General features: G+C 45.8%; 1 protein-coding gene across 3 annotated transcripts in view; it reads left to right on the top strand.

Annotated features, from left to right (window-relative positions):
* EPB41L4A (erythrocyte membrane protein band 4.1 like 4A) overlaps positions 1 to 22,190 on the top strand; it is a 536,698-nt gene that overhangs the window by 202,295 nt on the left and 312,213 nt on the right. For all 3 annotated transcript variants that reach the window (XM_033929128.1, XM_033929127.1, XM_033929129.1), the window contains one exon: positions 17,266 to 17,317. In XM_033929128.1, coding sequence (XP_033785019.1) covers positions 17,266 to 17,317 — 52 coding nt within the window. The remainder of the gene's footprint in view (positions 1 to 17,265; positions 17,318 to 22,190) is intronic.

Genomic DNA, 22,190 nt, shown 5'->3' with positions numbered 1-22,190 from the left:
AGGAGGAATATGAATGCAAGATAGTGTTACAAAAAACGAGGATAGGAAAGCAAGACTATCTGAAAACCATGTGATGATGATTTCAAACCAGAGTCAATTAGTCATCAGTACAGCTGTATTAATTGTAAATTGTACATTTTTATGTTACAAGTTTGGGGAAATTCGATGTTGTGGCTGGGTTCCTTTTGAATTTTATTTTTTTTTTTTTGCAGTGCTCTTGAGTGGTTCCTGTATAGCCAAAGGCCCAGATTCTTTCTTTTTAGATTTCCATTTATACTTCATGGTAGTGGTGGGCAATTGTAGGTTACATTCGACTAATAGATGGGGATTGGACCATTTTCCATTTGCTTTTATCTTGTCAGTCCTGAGGCTCAGCAAAAGCTGAAATGCTTCTGGCATTAAGCAGCAGTAATCTTACCTTCTTTTTCTTCCCCCCCCCCCTCCCCACCCACAGACTTCTTCAAGTTTTCAAATTTCAAGTTTTTATTTTGGTTTGATGAATCGCTTATTTAATTTACTAAGCGAATTACAAATTTTAAAAAGTGTAAGCATATACTAATCAATTATTAAATCTAATAGGTTAAACTGACAGACTTACTTCATGGGGGGTTTTTTTTTTCCTCTATGCCTACCATCTCTTTCCCCTTTGCTTTCTTTCCTCTTCTTCACATGGATTTCCAAATGTATTGTCTTAGTGTGCATTTATATTCTTTTCAACCTAAAGACAGTTGTAAACAATTATACATAAAGGATTGAGACTGTCTGGGAGCAAAATAGCTCTCTGAAAATGTAGCACAATAGAACAAAACCTGGCATGAAGGAAAAACTTGAAAAGACATATTGGGTTAAAATATAAGGGGGGGGGGGAGGATGTTTAAAGTGGCCCAGTGCATTTGTATGGGTGAAGCATCTCCACCTTTCAAATTGCTTCTACCAGTCACACCCCCATCCTACACACAATACAACCCGAACATCTCCCCCACCATGCATGGTTTTCATACTTGCACTGCATTTTGAGAGTATTTGTGATTGGAGATGTAGTGATCCGAACAGCAGCAGTGATACACAATTACATATGGGATTGCAAAGCTTTTCAATGGTCCCTCTACCATTTACTCACAGTTTGGTAGTATATATTTTTGGCACTTACTCGACTGTTGTGGGTTCTTTTGTATTCTTTTATTTGTTCTTATATTTGGTATATAACTCTCGTGGACAGTTTTAGGATGCAGTACTAGGAAGTCAAAGAGAGGTAGCATTGACTAAGAGGAGCATGAGAGGGGAGCAAGGGTCAGGGACCAGGGTAAGAGATTAAGGGCTCCTTTTTCTAAGGTGCGCTGGCGTTTTTAGCGCACGCAGGAAATTACCGCGCGCTACACTTCTAGAACTAACGCCAGCTCAATGCTGGCGTTAAGGTCTAGCGTGCGCGGCAGTGTAGTGCGCGCTATTCCGCGCGTTAAAGCCCTAACGCGGCTTAGTAAAAGGAGCCCTAAATGAAAATAAATGAAAAAAAATACTTCCATCTCTATAAACTTTTTTGGGGGTTAAAGGGAAGATATTGTAATGAATAATAATAAAACTCCCAAAATAATGCTTGGACCTTGTTCATTTATTACATGTATTTACTTTTTGCTTAGTTGCCTTCCAGAGAAGGGAAATATGGTAGAGCTATTTAAATACCCCCATGGTAGGAGAGTCTCTTTCGATTGAAAGGAAGCTCTAAAATGAGGGGGCATAGGATAAAGATGAAAGGGTGATGAATTAATGGAATGACCTCATGGTGGAGGTGGTGGAGGCGAAAACTATATGATCTCAAGAAAGCTGGGAACAAATTCATATGATTTCTAAGAGAGAGGAAGGAATAGTGAATGGCATGGATGAGCAGACTGAATAAGGCATTGTCTTTATCTTCATTTTTCTATATTTCTATGTTTGGTTCACCTATTTATGTTTTGCTCACCACACATTTCTGACATCAACAATTCTGATAAACTAGAAAAGAACAAACTAAATGTGTTCTAAACTTCAATTGTTTCAACAGTTCATAGAAACGTGACGGCAGATAAAGGTCAAATGGCTCATCCAGTCTGCCCATCCGCAGCATCCACTATCCCCTCCTCTCCCTAAGAGATACCATGTGCCTGTTCCACACTTCCTTGAATTCAGATACCGTTTTTGTCTCCACCACCTCTACTGGGAGACTATTTAACACATGTGCCACTTTTGTGGAGAGGGACCACATCTGCCCTTCTCCAGTCCTCCGGTACCACTCCCAACTTTGGAGACTCATTGAAAAGGTCAGTCAGCGGAGCTACCAGAACTTCTTCCCTAAGTTCCTTCAGCACCCTAGGATGTACACCATCTAGCTCCATCGCTTTGTCTACCTTTATTTTAGCTAGCTCCTCGTGAACACAACCCTCTGAAAATTGATCAGGGTCTATTACTCCTCCATCCCTATTCACATTTGTCTTCTGCGGTTCCACTCCCGGCACTTCAGCCATGAACACAGAACAGAAACATTTGTTAAGCAATTCGGCCTTTTCTTTATCAGCTTCTACATATTCCTCACCTTCACCTTTGAGTATCATAATGCTACTTTTGCACTTCTTCCTATCTCTAATATATCTAAAAAATGTCTTGTCTCCCCGTTTTAACATGTCAGCTATTTTTTTCTTCCATTTGCATCTTTGCTTTCCTGACTACCCGACCAGCCTCTCTTAACTTTTCCAGATATTTTTGCCTGTCTTTCTCTTTCTGCGATCCTTGCCCTGCAGATCCTGCAATTGTGTGGCTTTAATATGATCTTTAACATATAACGCTACTCCTCCTTTCTTCCTATCCTTCGTTTCCTGAACAGATAATTATGTCCCAGTCCTGGTTCTCTATGAACCATGTCTCTGTGATCGCCACTATATCCAACTCTTCTTCTTCCATCACAACTTCTAGATTCAGAATCTTTTTCCCATACTTTGAGCATTAGTACACTGCTTTCCAGACATTATTCCCTTTTCCCATTCATGTAGAGGTTAAGTATTCAGTGATTTACTTTCCTGAGGGCTTATGCTCAGGAGCTTAGATCACCTTGCCTCATCACTTCTAGTTTAAAGCCCTCTTTAGTAGATTAGCCAGCCTGCTGGTGAAGACACTTCTTCCCTTCTTTAATAGATGCACACCATCCCTGCACAGCAGCCCTTGAAAGATCATCTCATGGTCCAGGAAGCCAAAACGCTCTCGACGACACCATCCACATAGCCACGTATTCATCTCATATAGTTTGCTTCTTGTTTTCTTTCTGGGTCTGATTGTAGGTCTTAAGTCATTTTACTAGCCTTTCTTGGAATCTCTTCTGCCCTTTCAATAGTCATAGAAAGGAATAGCTACAAGAACCAAATACAATACTCAAGGTGGTATCTCACAAACAACCTGCTTAAGGACTAATACAATCTTATTTTTTTTTTCAGTTTATGAGACTTCTCCTTGTGTACATAATCATGCTATGAAATTTCCCAGTTGTTTACTGTAAATAGTTACTTTGATAAGTTGTCCTCGCTGAGCACTATAAGGCTTATAATAATAAAAATAAAAAAAGACATCCAAAATCCATCACAAAAGTGAATTAGATGTCCATGGAAGCTGAAAATGTCAAAATTGTATGACCAAAGGGTTTTTAGAGAGATGACATTACTTGGGTTTGCTTAGAGACTGGACATACTGGTGTGGTAACTGAAACTAAGATGGTTTGGTTTGGACATCTGCAAGAACGCTGCCTAGAGTTAGACCAATTTTAAAAGCGCATAGATTGAGTCCCAGACTGTCTTTTGACCCCCATAGCAATCTGGTTGTGTTGGAGAGCTAGAGCTGAGCGTTTGTCTGAATAATTGCAGAGTCACTGAGTGCTAGATTGTCTGTATCCCTGTCTCTACCTTAACCTAACCTGCCTTTCTAGGGTTATCAGATTTTTACTTTAGTAAAATCCGGACCCCTAGACCCACCTCCCAGGCTTTCCCAGTTCCCCCCATCCCCACCCTGTTACACCCCTGCTGCCTGCTCTCGTTGGGCAGGAGGGCATCCATGGCAATGCCAGATTTTGAAAAGCCCTCCGGACCACTGGACATGTCCTCAAAAGGAAAACTTGAGAACTGCCACTGCTGGGTCAGACCAGCAGTCCATCGTACCCAGCAGTCCGCTCACACCCTAACTGAGACTGGCCTTACCTGCGTACGTTCTGGTTCAGCAGAAACCCTTCCAACCTTGTTTTGAATCCCTGGAGGGGATCTAAAAATGGAACGGTCCCGTTCAAAACGGGACGTATGATCACTTTAGGCATACACCACTCCAACTGTATCACAAGCGGTGTGAGATCTCAGATGATGGTCCATGGTTAATTGCGGATGTTAAAACTTGGTCGTGACAATGGCATGGGCACACACTGTGCAATGGCCACACTCTTAACGGCCAGCCTCGGAGTCTCTCAAATCATAGTCAGATCTCTCAAAATATGATCTAGTCACAAGATCTTGTCTGGGGAAATCCGGATGTCTGGTAACCCTAGCTCTTGCGATTTTTATTAAGAGAGGAGAGATGCTTTAGGTGGTTTGCATACAATGCAGGCTATATGGGTGGTGCCTTTTTCTGTGGTGCTGCAGGTGTTTAGGTTTTTGGCAGATGGATTGTGTTTGGTATGGTTAATTTGGGGCCTTGTTTCCATTTGGGCCTAGTGTGTGTTGGTCTTGTCATCTGGAAGTGAAGACTCTTACACATATGCTGTTTGCATGTTCTAATGCAGTGTCTTGCAAACTTTCCAACCGGTGGCACACTAAATCCAGTGCCCTAGCTGGAAGTCACCCGGAAGTGCGCGGACGTCAACGTGATGAAGGCAAATGCATGCGTGACATCATCACATCGATGTCTGTGCATGTGCAGAGGCCCATCTGGCCGTGACCTGCTTCGGTGGAGGGATCCGGGAGGTGCAGGGAGAGTAGGAGAGTTGCCGGCCAGGAGGAGCGTCGCCACAGAGGCACATCAAGTAGGCAGTCAGCCAGCACAGATGACTCTTCTTGCCAGTGTGTCATGGCACACCTAAAATCTCAGGAAGCACACTGGTGTGCCATGACACACAGTTTGCGATACAATGTTCTAATGTGTGACAGTTTTTTGGGGGGGTTCATGTGAGAGAGACTTTAACTATTTTTTTAATGTTCAGGTTCCACTTATAAGCTTATAATTTTGTGGTCTGTGACATTGTCCCATATTTTGCATAGGCCTGAAACGAAACTGTTTGATATATTAATGGGGTTATCGATACAGCAAATTTTTACTAACTATAAGACTAGTTCTGTATTATCAGAGTGTTCCTGGTTGGAATGCTGTTTGTTCAGTAAGGAATTATGAGGAAGTAGCTGCTGTCAAAAAGCAAAGCTTGCTTTATTTTTGGGTTTGGGGTTTGTTTGATTCTTATTGTCATCTGCTGTATAAGTGTGATGGAGACTTGGCTCCTGTTGGAATTGGAGGTGTTTTTGTAGTTTGTTGTTGATAAATCCTAATAAGAACTTTGAACTAAAAAAAAAAGAGGCGAGCTCTCCTCAAGTGTAGCAGGAAAAAGAAGAGAACCCCCTCCCCCCTACAGCTATTGCTTGATGTCAGGATTTGAGAAGCAAAGGAGTTGGTGTATGAACTGAAAGCTATACTTGAATATCCCGAATTTTCTGTTGAAATCAGGAGAGAGAGCAATTTTATGTCATCATGGCTCCTGTGTAGGCTTTCTTCTTCTTCTTTTTTGTTTTTTTTCCATTCAGATCACCTGAAACACCACTGGGTAAGACGTCTGTCCTTTAGAGAAAAGTCACATATTTAAGAAGCTTCTGCATGTTTTACTGCACAGTCCCTCTGCGTGGAAGCAAATATACTGTTTCTTTTATCTGATGATGACACACTGCTGGCGGTGCGCTCACTGATGTAGTAGTAAATGTTTCCATAAAACATTTGTCACGTAATTCAGAGGTATGATCTTGCCAGTTCTGTGCTGTTGCAGTTGGACAAGAAAATCAGATAGGTTCCAGCATAGTTTTAGAATTAGAAGCTATAAAGAACACGCTGGTCAAATCTAGGTGTGCTTAAGATCCCACTGACTGACATGTCAATAACTGAACTTTGTCACCCCACAGTAACTTGACAAATAAACTGCAGTAGATAGGTTTACAGAGCTGTGATTGTCCTTGCTTTAAAAGCTGCTTTGCAACATATGATAACATAAATCTGGGGGTTTCTCATACCACACAGTATTTTTCATCCTTGAGCAGCAGGCATCTTATCTAGACTCTTGTTGAATCTAGCACAGAATGCAAACTTTTCAGCAAAGGCTGGACTACATAACACATAATCTTTTGTCTTAATGTGCTAATAAAAAAAACGTAGTCATAACATAGTAAAAATGTTTTACTTCTGGTCCTCAGATTGGTTTTTCTGCTACTGTGCAAATGTGAGTTTTTCAAACTTTCTTGCCCTCTTTGGAAAGTTTTCCATAGGACATACAAACCCTAACTCTATGTATGGCTTTCAAAGATGCACATGCAAATATGGGCATGTACCCAATATGTGCCTGCAAGTTAAATGATTAACAAGCCAATTACAATGGGCGTTCAATAATTTATCTACCTCAGTAGGAAATAAGAGTTTTCAAAGAATTTTTATTTTTCAATATACAGGTAGTCCCCTGATAGCTCTATACATTTCAATAACTTTTCCTGCAATGACTTTAACCCCTTTGAAAAAAATTCTGTTTGACATTCAAACTAGGACATCACAGCTTCCATGTGTACCATCTCCTCCCCTATTCCCATCTATCCTTAAGAAGCATTTCTTCTTATCTCTTCCCTGCCACACCCATTGCTGTGCACCATCTCATCCCTCTCTCTCCCTCTTTCATGATCAGACATCTCTATCTTCCCCCTTCCCCCTCCTATAGTCTGGCATCTTTCTCCTCTCCTTCCCATAGCCTGGAATCTCTCTCCTCTCCCATAGTCTGGCATCTCTCTCTCCTTCCTTCTCTCTTCCCATGGTCTAACATATCTATGGATAGATGGGAATAGGGGAGAAGAAAGAGGGGTGGTTCAACAGTAAGCTGAGACAGAAGAGATTCCTCCCACCTCTTGTCCCAGCTGATTCTGAAACATCACACTTCCCTCTCACCTCCCATACCTCTAGAAAACCTACCTTGAAAGCCCTGGTGGTCCAGCGGTGAACTTGGGCAAGAGTGATCTTCCAACGCTCCTACGCTGTGCAGAGCCCACTATCTAAAATGGCTGCCATGAGTTCTCGTGGCAACTTAACAAGTTCCTATGGTCTTACAAGGTTGCCATGAAAACTCACAGCAGCCATTTTAGATAGTGGGCTCTGCACATGGTAGGAGCGTAGGAAGGTCGCTCCAGCCTTAGTTCACTGCTGGACCACCAAGGCTTTCAAGGTAGGTTTTCTAGAGGTTGGGGAGGAGTGATGTTTCAGAATCAGCTGGGATAGGGAGGCAGGAGGAGATCCCTCCTGATCCTGGCTTACTGCTGAACCACCTGGGCATACACCAGGCCTGAGGCAGGCCTGCAAGGAGACAGGGTGCAGAGCTGTCAGGGCGGGAGGGAGGGGGGCTGGGTGCAGAGCCAGGCAGGGCACTTGAATATAAACTCTAACCATTTTTCCCTCTTTTTAGAAGAAAAAAGGTTACCTCAGTTTATGTTTGGATCAGTTTATATTCGAGTATATACGGTAAATAAGCAAGCAGTATTGTTGTGGAGCTGCTGTCTAGGCTGGAAAGCTGGTGATTCTGCCAGCCCTGCCTCTTTCTGAGATGAACTTCCTATTTTTAAGATACAGTCATCAGTGTGACCTAGGCAGCAGCTCCACACCTTTATACCTCATTCTCATTCAGCAGGAAGCAGCTTGGTTGACAGGGGGGCTAAAGAAGCTGTGCTGCTGGCCTTTGGTGGTGGTGGTGGGGGATAAAAAAAAATTTGCCCAGATCCCATAGATGGTTATACTGGCCCTGGTTTTACATATACAGTAGTATCCCTTTTACTGAACATGTGGTAAAAAGTGGCAGATAACCAAAGAAAAAATACAGATTTTATCAGCATCTTCAATCTTCACTCACCATAAATATTTAAGCAACTTTTGTGTTATGCAGTGTGTTTTGATGCTGTTTTAACATGAGCAAGGTCACCCTGTGGTTACGATTCTTAAGAAAATGATTATCAATTTATTTTATATTTCCAAAGATGCTGTGCACCTTCTGTTGACATGTGATTGCTTGTGCTGGCATTTTCTTTTAAGATGATGTACTCCCTTGGGGGATGGGGGAATTTCTATGAGCATTTCAGCCTCCAGGATACTTCTTGACAGGTTGTAGGATTTTATTTTTAAACTAGTGATGGGTATAGTGCTGTCTATGCTCTTAAAATCTGTGTATCACTTTAGATGCTTTGACTCTCTTTGCTGTTGACTTGTGTGTTTCATAATTTATTTATAGCCTTGATAAATTATTCATTTGGGCATTAAAAGCTTCATAGCTAAAGTAACTACCGTATTTTCGCGGATATAACGCGCGCGTTATACGCGATTTTACCTACCGCGCATACCCCTCGCGCGTTATATGCCTGAGCGCGGTATAGAAAAGTTTTTAAACATAGTTCCCACCCCGCCCGACGCCCGATTCACCCCCCCAGCAGGACCGCTCGCACCCCCACCCCGAACGACCGCTCGCACGCGCTCCCACCCGCATCCACGATCGGAGCAAGAGGGAGCCCAAGCCCTCTTGCCCGGCCGACTCCCCGACGTCCGATACATCCCCCCCCCCGGCAGGACCACTCGCACCCTCACCCCGAAGGACCGCCGACTCCCCAACAATATCGGGCCAGGAGGGAGCCCAAACCCTCCTGGCCACGGCGACCCCCTAACCCCACCCCGCACTACATTACGGGCAGGAGGGATCCCCGGCCCTCCTGCCCTCGACGCAAACCCCCTCCCCCCAACGACCGCCCCCCCCCAAGAACCTCCGCCCGTCCCCCAGCCGACCCGCGACCCCCCTGGCCGACCCCCACGACACCCCCACCCGCCTTCCCCGTACTTTGTGTAGTTGGGCCAGAAGGGAGCCCAAACCCTCCTGGCCACGGCGACCCCCTAACCCCACCCCGCACTACATTACGGGCAGGAGGGATCCCAGGCCCTCCTGCCCTCGACGCAAACCCCCCTCCCTCCAACGCCCGCCCCCCCCCAAGAACCTCCGACCCCCCCCCCAGCCGACCCGCGACCCCCCTGGCCGACCCCCACGCCCCCCCCACCCCCCTTCCCCGTACCTTTGGAAGTTGGCCGCACAGACGGGAGCCAAACCCGCCTGTCCGGCAGGCAGCCAACGAAGGAATGAGGCCGGATTGGCCCATCCGTCCTAAAGCTCCGCCTACTGGTGGGGCCTAAGGCGCGTGGGCCAATCAGAATAGGCCCTGGAGCCTTAGGTCCCACCTGGGGGCGCGGCCTGAGGCACATGGACCAAACCCGACCATGTGTCTCAGGCCGCGCCCCCAGGTGGGACCTAAGGCTCCAGGGCCTATTCTGATTGGCCCACGCGCCTTAGGCCCCACCAGTAGGCGGAGCTTTAGGACGGATGGGCCAATCCGGCCTCATTCCTTCGTTGGCTGCCTGCCGGACAGGCGGGTTTGGCTCCCGTCTGTCCGGCCAACTTCCAAAGGTACGGGGAAGGGGGGTGGGGGGGTCGTGGGGGTCGGCAAGGGGGGTCGCGGGTCGGCTGGGGGACGGGCGGAGGTTCTTGGGGGGGCGGTCGTTGGAGGGAGGGGGGTTTGCGTCGAGGGCAGGAGGGCCTGGGATCCCTCCTGCCCGTAATGTAGTGCGGGGTGGGGTTAGGGGGTCGCCGTGGCCAGGAGGGTTTGGGCTCCCTTCTGGCCCAACTACACAAAGTACGGGGAAGGCGGGTGGGGGTGTCGTGGGGGTCGGCCAGGGGGGTCGCGGGTCGGCTGGGGGACGGGCGGAGGTTCTTGGGGGGGGGGCGGTCGTTGGGGGGAGGGGGTTTGCGTCGAGGGCAGGAGGGCCTGGGATCCCTCCTGCCCGTAATGTAGTGCGGGGTGGGGTTAGGGGGTCGCCGTGGCCAGGAGGATTTGGGCTCCCTCCTGGCCCGATATTGTTGGGGAGTCGGCGGTCCTTCGGGGTGAGGGTGCGAGTGGTCCTGCCGGGGGGGGGGGATGTATCGGACGGCGGGGGGGGGGCATCAGGCTTTCAGGATGGGGACAGACCTTCAAGGGGGGACAGGACTTCAAGGGGGGACAGTGCACGGAAAGTCAGGGGGGGTGAACGGAGAGTCAGGACAGCGCACGGAAAGTCAGGGCAGTGCACGGAAGTCAGGGGGGGTGAACGGAGAGTCGGGACAGCGCACGGAAAGTCAGGGCGGGCGAAAGGAGCGTCGGGCATCATGCGCGTTATATGCCTGAGCGCGGTATAGAAAAGTTTTGGTACATATCATCGTGATTTCTGCGCGCTATACCCCTGTGCGCGTTTTACACAGGTGCGCGTTATATCCGCGAAAATACGGTAACCATTAAACTGATATGGGAATTTGTCATCATATCTTTGAGTGGTGATGGGACAAAAGCGCGCCGACATTGCAGCGCAGACAAATCGGCGCAAGTCCCCAGAGCTTTGACGCAGGGTGTGAGTGGGGAACCCCCACCCCACTTTACTTCATACTCTTTGTGCTGCCGTTGGGGGGGGGTGAAACCCCCCATATTATAGAGAAAACTTAACTTTTTCCTAAAAAATCAGGAAAAAGTTAAGTTTACTCTATAATGGAGGGTTCCAACCCCTCAACCCCCCCCCCCCAATGGCAGCGTGAAGAGTATGAAGTAAACTGCGGAGGTTCCCCACTCACACCCTGCGTCGGAGCTCTTTAAAAGTCACTTTTTAGGTGGCGCAGTGGGTTCTTGCGCCGATATTTGTCTGTGCTGCAATGACTATGAACCTCTTTGAGTTGTGCGATACAGATTGTATAAAATTGTCATTCAAATATTAACCTAATTCTGTTTCACACCTGAAATTATATATGCCATTCATTACTGAAAAGTGTTCTCATACAGCAGAGTTATGGTGATGTCTTAGAACAGAGAAGGTAATCTTAACAGGGTAAATTGTTCATATGTTTTAGCGAAACCAGCTGTTTCTAGGTATGCATCTTCCATGAAGGCTGCTATGTTAGTCGCACGTTGGAGGCGCAAAGTGATCCAGCGTTAACTCAGCTGTTATCCAGTTAGCGCACAAAACTTAGAACACCGGCCTAGCAGGAGAATGTTCTATGCCCAGAAATGTGCAAGAAAGTCGAAGATTTAATTTTGTCAGACAGGCGCATTAAGATTTCTCGAATAGTTGAAGAAATGAGCAAGACACTTAATCCCCCAGTGCCTCACGTACATTAGATAGAGTGTGAGCCCACCAGGACAGATAGGGAAAAATGCTTGAGTACCTGAATAATTTATAATCTGCATAGAATTGTAGGATAGGCAGAATGTAAATAAATAAAAAATAAATAGTTAAAATAAAATAAAAAATAAATAGTTAAAAAAAAATCTCGGCAGGTAGGGTTTGGAAAATAATTAATGAAAAGTTAGGAATGTCCAAGGCTAGTGCAAGATAGGTTCTAAGAATGCTGACACCATGTCAGAAGACCACTTGGCTGCAAGGAGAACTTGGAGATACTCCGCGAAGACTAAGTAAATGTTTTTCATCGTTTAATGACTGGAGATGAGACTTGGGTCTATCACAGAGATCCTGAGTCCTAAGTGGAGTTAATGCAGTGGAAGCACAAATCATCCCCCACCCCCCAAAAAGGTTCAAGACATAAAAATCTGCAGGCAATTGTCGCAACTGTCTTCTGGGATGATGGACTTTTGCTTCTAGAGTTCATGCCACACAAGGCAACTATAACTGGGAAGAGTTATGCCAACACAATGATCGCTTTGTGGAAGTCAATCAAGGAGAAATGACGAGGCTGCTTTTTCACTACAATGTACTGGTGCTCATGTCACAACAGTCACAGGTTGCCATCTGAGAATGTGGGTTTCAGCAGCTGAACCATCCACCCTACAGTCCTGACCTGGCTCCCTTGGATTATTTCCTGTTTCTTTTTTTTTTTTTTTTTAATCTTTATTGATTTTTAATCTAAAACAGTGTCATACAAATGAACAAACAGTAGGTATTACATACATTACACTAATATCTGTACAGGTAACATATATATCATTCAAGATTTTCAGTTTTCCTACATATAACAATAACATAATATATAGTATAAATGAAGAATAAAGTTACCCAAATGTCACCATCAATATTTATTCTCCTCCCTCCAACCCCCCCCCCCCCCATGGATGTGTAAAGGTGAATGAACAAAAGGAAAGATAAGATAAAATAGATAGTTCTATGTCTAATAGATGCTGGCATTGTCATATTGATATAGGGATTTTGGATCATCTGTTATATTTTTGTCCGTTTATATTTATAAAAATCCTATGCAACAAAAATAACCATGTTTGCCTCATAGATGCTGACGCTGTACATTTCAATCTCCAAGTCCAAATTCGTGGCCAACGAAATACAGAAATGTGGAGGGGCAAAATCAAAAAAAACATCTAAGTCCCCTTTTGGCCTAAGTCCCTAAACGTTCAACCCAGAAGCAGGGAAAGTGTCCATAACCAAAACATACGTCCATGTTTTGATTATGGCCTTCCTCTGCCTAAACGCCCAATCTCCACTACGTCTAAAAGTACCCCCACAGCACGTCTACACTTTTTAACCATAATGAAAAAAAAACACAAAACATCCAACAGAAGGGCTTTTAGGTGAAGGAGGAGCCAGTCCTTCGCCTAAAAGCTGGATTCTGTAACCGGTGTCTGTCAAAAACAACACCGGTTACAGAATCCTCCCCCCCCCCAACAACGATCCAGGCAGGAGGGTGCCCAAGCCCTCCTGCCATGTCAAACCGCGACCCCCCCTCCCGACGATATCGGGGCAAGAGGGAGTCCAAGCCCTCTTGCCCCGTTGAAGCCGCGACCCCCCCCCGATAACATCGGGGCAAGAGGGAATCCAAGCCCTCTTGCCCCAGGCACCCGCGGCACCCCCAACTCGTTCGGGCCAGGAGGGAGCCCAAGCCCCCCTGGCCCAGGCAACCCCCCTACCCCCACCCCCACTACAGTACAGGCAGGAGGGATCCCAGGCCCTCCTGCCCTCGATGCACCCCCCTCCCCCCCAACGTCCGCCCCCCAAGAATCCCCGATTGGCCCCCCCAGCCGACCCGCGACCCCCCCAGGCCGACCCCACGATCCCCCCCCAACCCCCCTTCCCCGTACCTATTTTAGGTTGGCCGGACAGATGGGTGCCAAACCCGTCCGTCCAGCATGCAGCTCAACGAAGAATGGGGCTGGATTGGCCCAGGAGCACCAAAGCCCTGCCTCCTGGTGGGGCCTAAGGCGCCTGGGCCAATCAGAATAGGCCCAGGAGCCTTAGGCCCCTCCTGTGGGAGGGGCCTTAGGCACATGGGCCCACCCGAGCCATGTGCCTTAGGCCCCACCAGGAGGCAGGGCTTTGAGGCAGGAGGCAGGGCCAATCCAGCCCCATTCTTCGTTGAGCTGCATGCCGGACGGACGGGTTTAGCACCCGTCTGTCCGGTCAACCTAAAATAGGTACGGGGAAGGGGGGTGTGGGGGGGTCGTGGGGTCGGCTGGGGGGGTCGCGGGTCGGCTGGGGGGGCGATCAGGGGTTCTTGGGGGGGCGGACGTTGGGGGAGAGGGGGGTGCGTCGAGGGCAGGAGGGCCTGGGATCCCTCCTGCCCGTACTGTAGTGGGGGTGGGGGTAGGGGGGTCGCCTGGGCCAGGAGGGCTTGGGCTCCCTCCTGGCCCGAACGAGTCGGGGGTGCCGCGGGTGCCTGGGGCAAGAGGGCTTGGACTCCCTCTTGCCCCGATGTTATCGGGGGGGGTCGTGGCTTCAACGGGGCAAGAGGGCTTGGGCTCCCTCTTGCCCCGATGTTGTGTTTGGGAGGGGGAGTGATTCATCGCGGCAGGAGAGATGCCTCATCTCCCCTACCGCGATGCCATCACTCCTCTACCCGAACTGCCGCGGGTCGGGTAGAAGAGTGATGGCATCGCGGTAGGGGAGATGAGGCATCTCTCCTGCCGCGATGGTTAGGTTGCCGGGCCGCTGAACTGATGGCGCCAGCGGCCATCATCTCAGCGGCCCGTTTTTCGGCACTTAGACCTGGTTTTATTTCGTCTAAGTGAAAAAGGTCTAAGTGCCGACTAAACTGTATTGGTTATACCTGTTGTACGCCTAGGTGTAGGTCGGCCCACCTCCCGCCCACTGCCCGCCCTTTCCCCTCCTCTAAACACACCTCTTTTCTCTCTGTACGTTTAGTGGCAGGGAAAGGCCTAAGTTGGTTTTTGATACGTCTAAAAACCAGCTTTGGTTATGGTACGGACGATCAGGCTTTTTGATCGTCCAAGTAGCCACGTAGGACACTTTTTAGACTTTTTTTAATTTTTATTATGAACCCCATACTGTTTTATCTCGATGTTCCAGATGTCTCTAAGACTGTTTTTTGTTTAAAAATCCAGAAATCAATTTGTAACACTGGGCAGCCTGATGTCCTACTAGATCAGTTTGGTAGCAAAGGATCAGCAGGCTAAAATAAATTTTTAAATTTTTCCATTCAGTGAACCCACACTGAATAGCCTGTTTCAACTGCAACCACCTATACTGTTGAGATTTTAAAATTTCAAATGATTGTTGCAGTTGTGAAAAACCAAGCAGATTTCCATTAGATATAACATCATCTAATGTCCGAATTCCTGCCTGCATCCAGTTCTTCCAAGCGATCGCCTATTTGAATCTTTAACCATAAGGACTGCAAAGTAGATTTCATCATAGGGACATCTGTTAATATATCAATAAATTTAATTGTTTTCCATGTGTCCAATAAAATCACATTGTCCTTAGCATAACTAAGTATTTTAATATTTAATATATGAAATAATCTCATTGAGGACTTGATTTTCCACTCAAGATATAGCCAATCTGGGTAATGTTCTAAGAGCTCAGTGAGGATCCAAAACGTACCTTGACGCATTATATAGGCTTGATGATATCTATAAAAATTAGGAAAATTTACCCCACCCTCCGCAATTCGTTTTTGTAGAGATACTAAAGCAATTTCTTGCTTTTATTCCCTAGCCAAATAAATTTTGTCACAATACCATTTAGCTTTTTGTAAAAGGACCCTTGAAAATAAATTGGCAAAATACCCATTTTGGTAGCAAATTACCGGCAAGATCATCATTTTGACCGTTTGAACTCTCCCCCACCAAGACAAGTGTAAAGGATTCCATTGCTCACACATCTCCGTGACCTGTAGTAATAATGATCTTTCATTTATTTTCATCGTGTCTTCCAATGTACTTTTAATCCATATCCCTAGATATTTCCTGTTTCAAGTTTTGAAGAAATCTCTTCGTAGATGGCGGTTTTCAAGTGACGAAGACGTCAAGAAAGCTGCGGCGTCCTGGTTTGAAGGTCAAACAGAAGAATTATTTTCAAAGAATTTTAAGTCATTGCAGGAAATGTGGATGAAGTGTATGGTGCTATCAGGGGACTATATTGAAAAATAATACAAAACATTTTTGAATTCTTTTCTTTCCTACTGAGGTAGAAAAATTACTGAACGCCCCTCGCAATTGCATCAGAGACTACAAATAGCACACCGAATTGGGAGGTAAGTTCAATCAAGAGATTGTTCAAAAAGTCTCCTTTCTAGAGCAGGGTATCTTGGCAGTTCTGCAGCAGTGAGCTAAGGGAACCAGATAATTTCTACAAGCCATTTTCACCTTCTGTTGCCTCTGGTATAAACTAGAGGTACCAAGGGACAGTGCAACTGAGGTATATATTTACAAAGTTTTATGTGGGAGAAAAGCTTTACAAATGGAAGCAGCAAAATTAAAAATTGTCACTTTCTTTGGTGTTTCTGAAAAGGTAAGAGGCATTATTAGGTCAGTCCTCAAAGGAAATTGTCCAGGAAACTTAATAATTAGCTGGGTAAATTCCCTTGACTGAAATCTTCCTTTCCTTTAGTATGCATATAGGTACATTTGTAGCAGTGGACTTTTAAAGGGAAGCTCTATTTATGACACAGAAACATACACAGGGAATGTTCCTACCTCCACACTATCATATCTGCCAGTTCTTTAACTCAGTCTTGCAGCAGGCTCTTCACAGTTTCTCCCATTCTTCTTAAATTCCTACTCCCTTTCAGTAATCTCATTACGTCAGAATACACACTGGTTCCACAACTCTCTCTAGAACCCCATACAGAGGGCTCAGCCCCTCCTTCTTCCTGTGACTAGAGCATCTCCATTGGCTGGATCCTACCACATTCTCTCACTGGAAAGGGGAAGCATTGGAGAGCTACAGAGGGCTAAATTGTGAAAACTATCCAGATACTTTACAGTGGGTATCATTCTGACTATAATCCTGGAAATTTACAACTGTGTAGAATCCTACAAAAATCCAGACAATTGGCAATCCAAGGCTCCTGAGTCCTCAGCACATCTGATAGGGCATCCCTTAGCTTTTGCATCCAGGCATGTGCCTAGCTTGCCTCTGCCTTAATCTGACTCTGAGGACCACCCCTGTTGTGTCTGTCCATTCTGCTTCCCTCCTTCCCTCTCAGGGCCTACATCCTCTTCTCCTTGGTCTGCCTAAGTTCCTTCAATGCTGATGGCTCAGAAATTCTTGGCGTATGAAGTAGTGGTCAAAACATGTGGGAGTGCTGGTAATTGTGCTCTAATTGGAAGGGAATCTATTCTCATCAGGTGTATGATTGCTCACGTCTCAGCTGTTACAGTAGTCATAGAAAAGATAGTTATCTTTCAGTTTTTTTTTAACCTTCTACAATGTAGTTATGACTTTTAATTAAAATTCCCTTAATACCTAAAAAAATTTACAAATTTCCAGGAGAAATTTACAGTATGTAGTATAAATGGAAAACCATAAACAGGTAGCAAGTTCAAGTAGAGACAAAATGGCAGCAATAGTATCTGACTTTTCTTGCTCATATTGCTGTTTTGTAATTCACACTTTTTGAGAAAATCTAAATTCAGCTTTGCTAAAAGAAAGCTTCCTAAACTGTCATTTTTCTTAACCTATTTCTTCCATTAATTTTTATTTTTATCTTTATAGTATTGGCTGGATCCTGCAAAAACTATTTCGGAGCATAAAGACTTGACAAACAGTATGTATTTGAAACTTACTTTCCATGGCAATGTGATAGGGAGAGGCAGGAGGTACACAGTAGAGCTGTCTGATTCAGGGAAAACTTTTTCGATTCAATTTACTTTCAATGACGCAGCTTTTTAAGTTTAAAGTGGAATCAATTTTTATTGTAAAACTAAACAAGCCAGATTAATACAGATTGATCCTGCACAATCAATGCTAACAGAAAACCATGGAAAATAAGAAAATACCATTTTATTGGACTAATCCATTGTTAAATTAGTATTCAGAGGACAAAACCTCATTCTTCATATCAGTAGAGTATACTGCTGTCCTGACCTGGTTAGTAAAAAAAATGTATTAAAATTAGTCTGATAAAAAGATTACTTAAAATATTTCCATTTTCTATTTAAAAACAGGGCAGTTGACTTTTGCTAGCGGGGCTTGGGTATCACACAAAAACAGCCTTACTGGGTCAGACCAATGGTCCATCAAGCCTAGTAGCCCATTCTCATGGTGGCCAATCCAGGTCCCTAATACCTGGCCAAAACCCAAGGGCAACCGATCCAGGGCAAGCAGTGCTTTCTTCATGTCTTTCTCAATAACAGACTATGGACTTTTCTAGGAAATTGTCCAAACCTTTCATAAAACCAGCTACGTTATCCACTCTTTCCACAACCTCTGGCAATGTGTTCCAGAGTAGAGAATGACACGGGGAAAAAATCTGTCCCCGTCACCGCCCTGTCCCCGGCCCACCATCCTCTGCACCGCCCCGTCACCGCCATTCCCTTCACCGCCCCATCACCGCCACTGCCATCCCATTCACCACTCCGTCACCATCCCCGCAGCATCCATATAAGCCTTAGTACTGTAATATTTAGCTTATTCCTTTCTTATAAATCAAAGTTCCTGCTGCTGAACTAGAGAAAGAGATGTTCAGCTGGCGGGGCTTTGTTTATAAATTTTTATCAACACAACTAATATACTACTTTATCCTAAAGCAAAAAATAAATAAATAAATATAATTTTTTTTCTACCTTTGTTGTCTGGTTTCTGCTTTCCACATCTTCTCATTCAATTCCTTCCATTCACTGTGTGTCTTCTCTCTGCGTCTTCCATTTGCTGTTACTGTGCCGCCCCTTCACCCTCCCCCAATTGGTCTAGCACCCATCTTCTTCCCTCCGCTCCCCCATAGTCTGGCATCTGTCTTCTTCCCACTCTGTCTTCCACATTTCCCTTCAGGGTCTGTTCCTCTCTACCCTCTTTCAATGTCTGTTCTATTCCTTTCTACCACCACCCTTCCCTCCCTCCTTTACCATCCGTTCCTTTCTACCACCCTTCAGCTCCTCTCGCGTGGCCTATCTATCTACCTCCCTCTCTCTTATTTTCTTGGCATGTTACAATGTAATTTGTGCAAGCCGCTGGAGCCTGTGAGCTCTGTCCCTGTCCCATTCCCACAAACCATCTCGCTTCTGTGTTCCTATTTTCCCCATTTCTAATATCTCTCCTATGTATCTGCCATTGCCCCCCCCTGTGTCCATATACCATCCCCATGGCATGTCCCCTTTATGTCTCTGTCCCTATGCCCCATGCACATAATTTCCCCTCTTTCTGTTATCTTCCTCTGTCCAGATTTCCCCAATCTTCCTGTTCCATACCAGCGTGTCTTCTTTTCAACCCCATCTAGCTTCTTTCCCTCTTTCTCTCCCCCCCCCCCTGTTTCCAGCATCTGGCTCACCTGCCTGTCTTCCCCTTTCTTTCCTGCTGTGGGTTTCTCTTTCCCTCTTCATCCCCTTGGCCCAGAATTTTTTTCCTTTCACTCCCTCCTTCCTAGTATGAGCCGGGAACAAACGCGATCGCAGAGTCTAACAGCCCCCACCTACCCAATCGCAGCTTTTAGCCAGCTACCTCCCTCCACCTCACCTTAAATTCTGAGTTTGCCGGCTTCCTTTTTCCCTGAGCCGCACGCGTTTAAAAATACGCTCACGCGCGGCTGCGCGAGTGTATCAAGCTTCTCCTCTCCTGCAACTTCCTGTTTCCGGTTGCGTCAGAGGAGAAGCTTGATGGACTCGCGCAGCCACGCATGCACGGCATTTTGAACACGTGCGGCTCAGGAAAAAGGAAGCCGGCAAACTCAGAATTTAAGGTGAGGTGGAGGGAGGGAGCTGGCTAAACGCTACGGGCGGGCGGTGGCTGCGGGGACCGCGCGATCCTTAATGCCTCACTGCAGAGACAAGACCATTCACCGCTCCACGGGCGGTGAATGGCCTTGTCCCCGTCCCCGCAGCGACTGTTATTTTTCATTCCCCGTTTTGGCGGGTTACCCGCGGCTAAACGCGGCTAGTGCGGGTAACCGCCACCGTGTCATTCTCTATTCCAGAGCTTAACTATTCTCTGAGTGAAAAAATATTTCCTGCTATTGGTTTTAAAAGTATTTTCCTGTAACTTCATTGAGTGTCTCCTACTCTTTGTAATTTTAGACGGAGTAAAAAATTGATCCACTTGTACCCTTTCTACTCTACTCAGGATTTTGTAGACTTCAATCATATCTCCCCTCAGCCGTCTCTTTTCCAAGCTGAAGAGCCCTAACCTTTTTAGTCTTTCCTCATACGAGAGGAGTTCCATCTCCTTTATCATCTTAGTCGCTCTTCTTTGAACCTTTTCTATTGCCACTATTTCTTTCTTGAGTTAAGGAGACCAAAATTGAACACAATAATCCAGGTGAAGTCGCACCATGGAGCAATACAGGGGCATTATACCATCTTAGTCTTGTTAACCATCCCTTTTTTAATAATTCCTAGCATCCTGTTTATTTTTTTAGCCGCCGCTCCACATTGGGTGGAAGGTTTCATCGTATTTTCTACAATGACGCCCAGATCTTTTTCTTGGGCGCTAACTCCCAAGGTGTACCCTAGCATCCGGTAACTGTGATTCAGGTTATTCTTCCCAATGTGCATCACTTTGCATTTGTCCACATTAAATTTCAACTTCCAATGTCCTAATGTCTGCCTGCAGTTTTTCACAGTTCGCATGCATTTTAACAACTTTGAACAGTTTAGCATCATCTACAAATTTAATCACCTCACTCGTTCCAATTTCCAGATAATTTATAAATAAGTTAAATAGCACCGATTCCATACAGATCCTTGCAGCACTCTACTGTTTACTCTCCTCCATTGAGAAAAATGACCATTTAACCCTACCCTCTGTTTTCTATCCGATAACCAATTCCTAATCCACCTATCCCATGACTCTTTAATTTTCTCAGGAGCCTCTCATGAGGAACTTTGTTGAAAGCTTTCTGAAAATCTAGACACACTGGCCCTGATTCTCCAAAGTGCGTCCCGATTTTAGGCAGCTGTAGGCGTCCTACAGCTGTCTAATCAGCTAATCTGGATGCACGTTTTTTTAAAAAATGCTCCCCAGGCAGGCCGCCTATATTGAAGGCGCCTCCGTGAGCCTAGGGAGGCCCGCAAGACGCCTAAGCTCGCCTAAGGGCCTTAGGCGGCCCTACGCATCTCCTTAGTAGAGGAAGAGACGCTTAAAATGTAGGCCAGCAAAATGCTGGTCTACATTGTAAGTAGACGCGGCCGCTATACTTATGGCAGCAAGGGATCTCCCTGCTGCAATAAGTATAGCGGCCGCAGTTGCGGCCGCCTGTCCTATCGCCAACAGGAGGATGCCCAATCCTCCTGCCAGAAAGCCCGACGACCCCTCCCTCCCCCAACTAACCTTTACATGTTGGTCGGCTGGATGGGTCTTGCTGCCGTCCAGCCGACGGGCCCGCTTTGTGGAAATGAGACGGGCCCGCCCCTTCCCGGCCCATCCCCACTAAATCTAAGGCCTGATTGGCCCAGACTCTAGAAGCCTGGACCAATCAGGCCTTAGGCATAGAGGGTCCGCCCATCCCCACTAATCCTAAGACCTGATTAGCCCAATCCTAAGACCTGATTGGCTCTCGTTTCCTCTTTTTTCCACCTTTGCTAATACGTGGAATATATCTGGTCTGGTCTTCCATGATAGTATTTTAAAATAACATCCATGCCTGGTTTACAGTCTTAACCTTTGCAACTGATACTTTTAGCTTCTTTATAACCATTTTTCTCATTTTCTCATAGTCGCCATCCAATTTGATCTATTTTATCCTTGTGATATAATTTGTACCCATCAGTGGTTCAATTAGTGCTGCAGTTTTGGAGAGGACTTAAGCTTAAAGTTGGGTGGGAGGAGGGTTGAGGCCCCCTTGTGGCTATGTTCATGGAGGAATAGGTGCTGAATAAGGGGTGTAATAAATGTACTGAAACACTCCACTTGCCCATCCCTGCTGTCACTGATATAATAAACCTTTTTATGGAATAGCTGTGAGGTTGTGCCAAAGGATGGAGCCATGAGGTAGAGTGGGGTGCGACTAGGGATTGTGTACTAAAATCTCCCTCTTAATAATTAGGCCCCCCCTGTAAATCACTCCCAGCTCCTCCCTCTTGTCTAGAAGAGGCTAGAATGTCCAGCTAGGTCTCATATGTATATGTCTACTTGCCTACTACTGAGGTTAGACAGGAGATACTATCCCATTGGTTAAGCAGTGGCATTGTGAATCTGAGCAAGCACACAATTGTGAGTGCAATTAGTGTGAGTGCAATTAGTGGCACTAAATTACTGAATAGCATTCAATTCCTATACAATAACAAAGTTAGATCCAAATCTCAGGATCTAACACACTAGAATGCTATATTGATCCTCAGATGCACCACTCCACGTTCAAACTTTATCACAACGTTAAGCATTCTAATGTGTTAGATTCTGAGATTTGGATCTAACTTTGTTATTGTATAGGAATTGAATGCTATTCAGTAATTTAGTGCCACTAATTGATTGGATATATAGAATTAGAC

The sequence above is a fragment of the Geotrypetes seraphini genome, chromosome 1 (assembly GCF_902459505.1).
Source record: "Geotrypetes seraphini chromosome 1, aGeoSer1.1, whole genome shotgun sequence".
Classification (NCBI taxonomy): Eukaryota; Metazoa; Chordata; class Amphibia; order Gymnophiona; family Dermophiidae; genus Geotrypetes; species Geotrypetes seraphini.
This window is presented reverse-complemented; position numbering and strand designations above follow the sequence as displayed.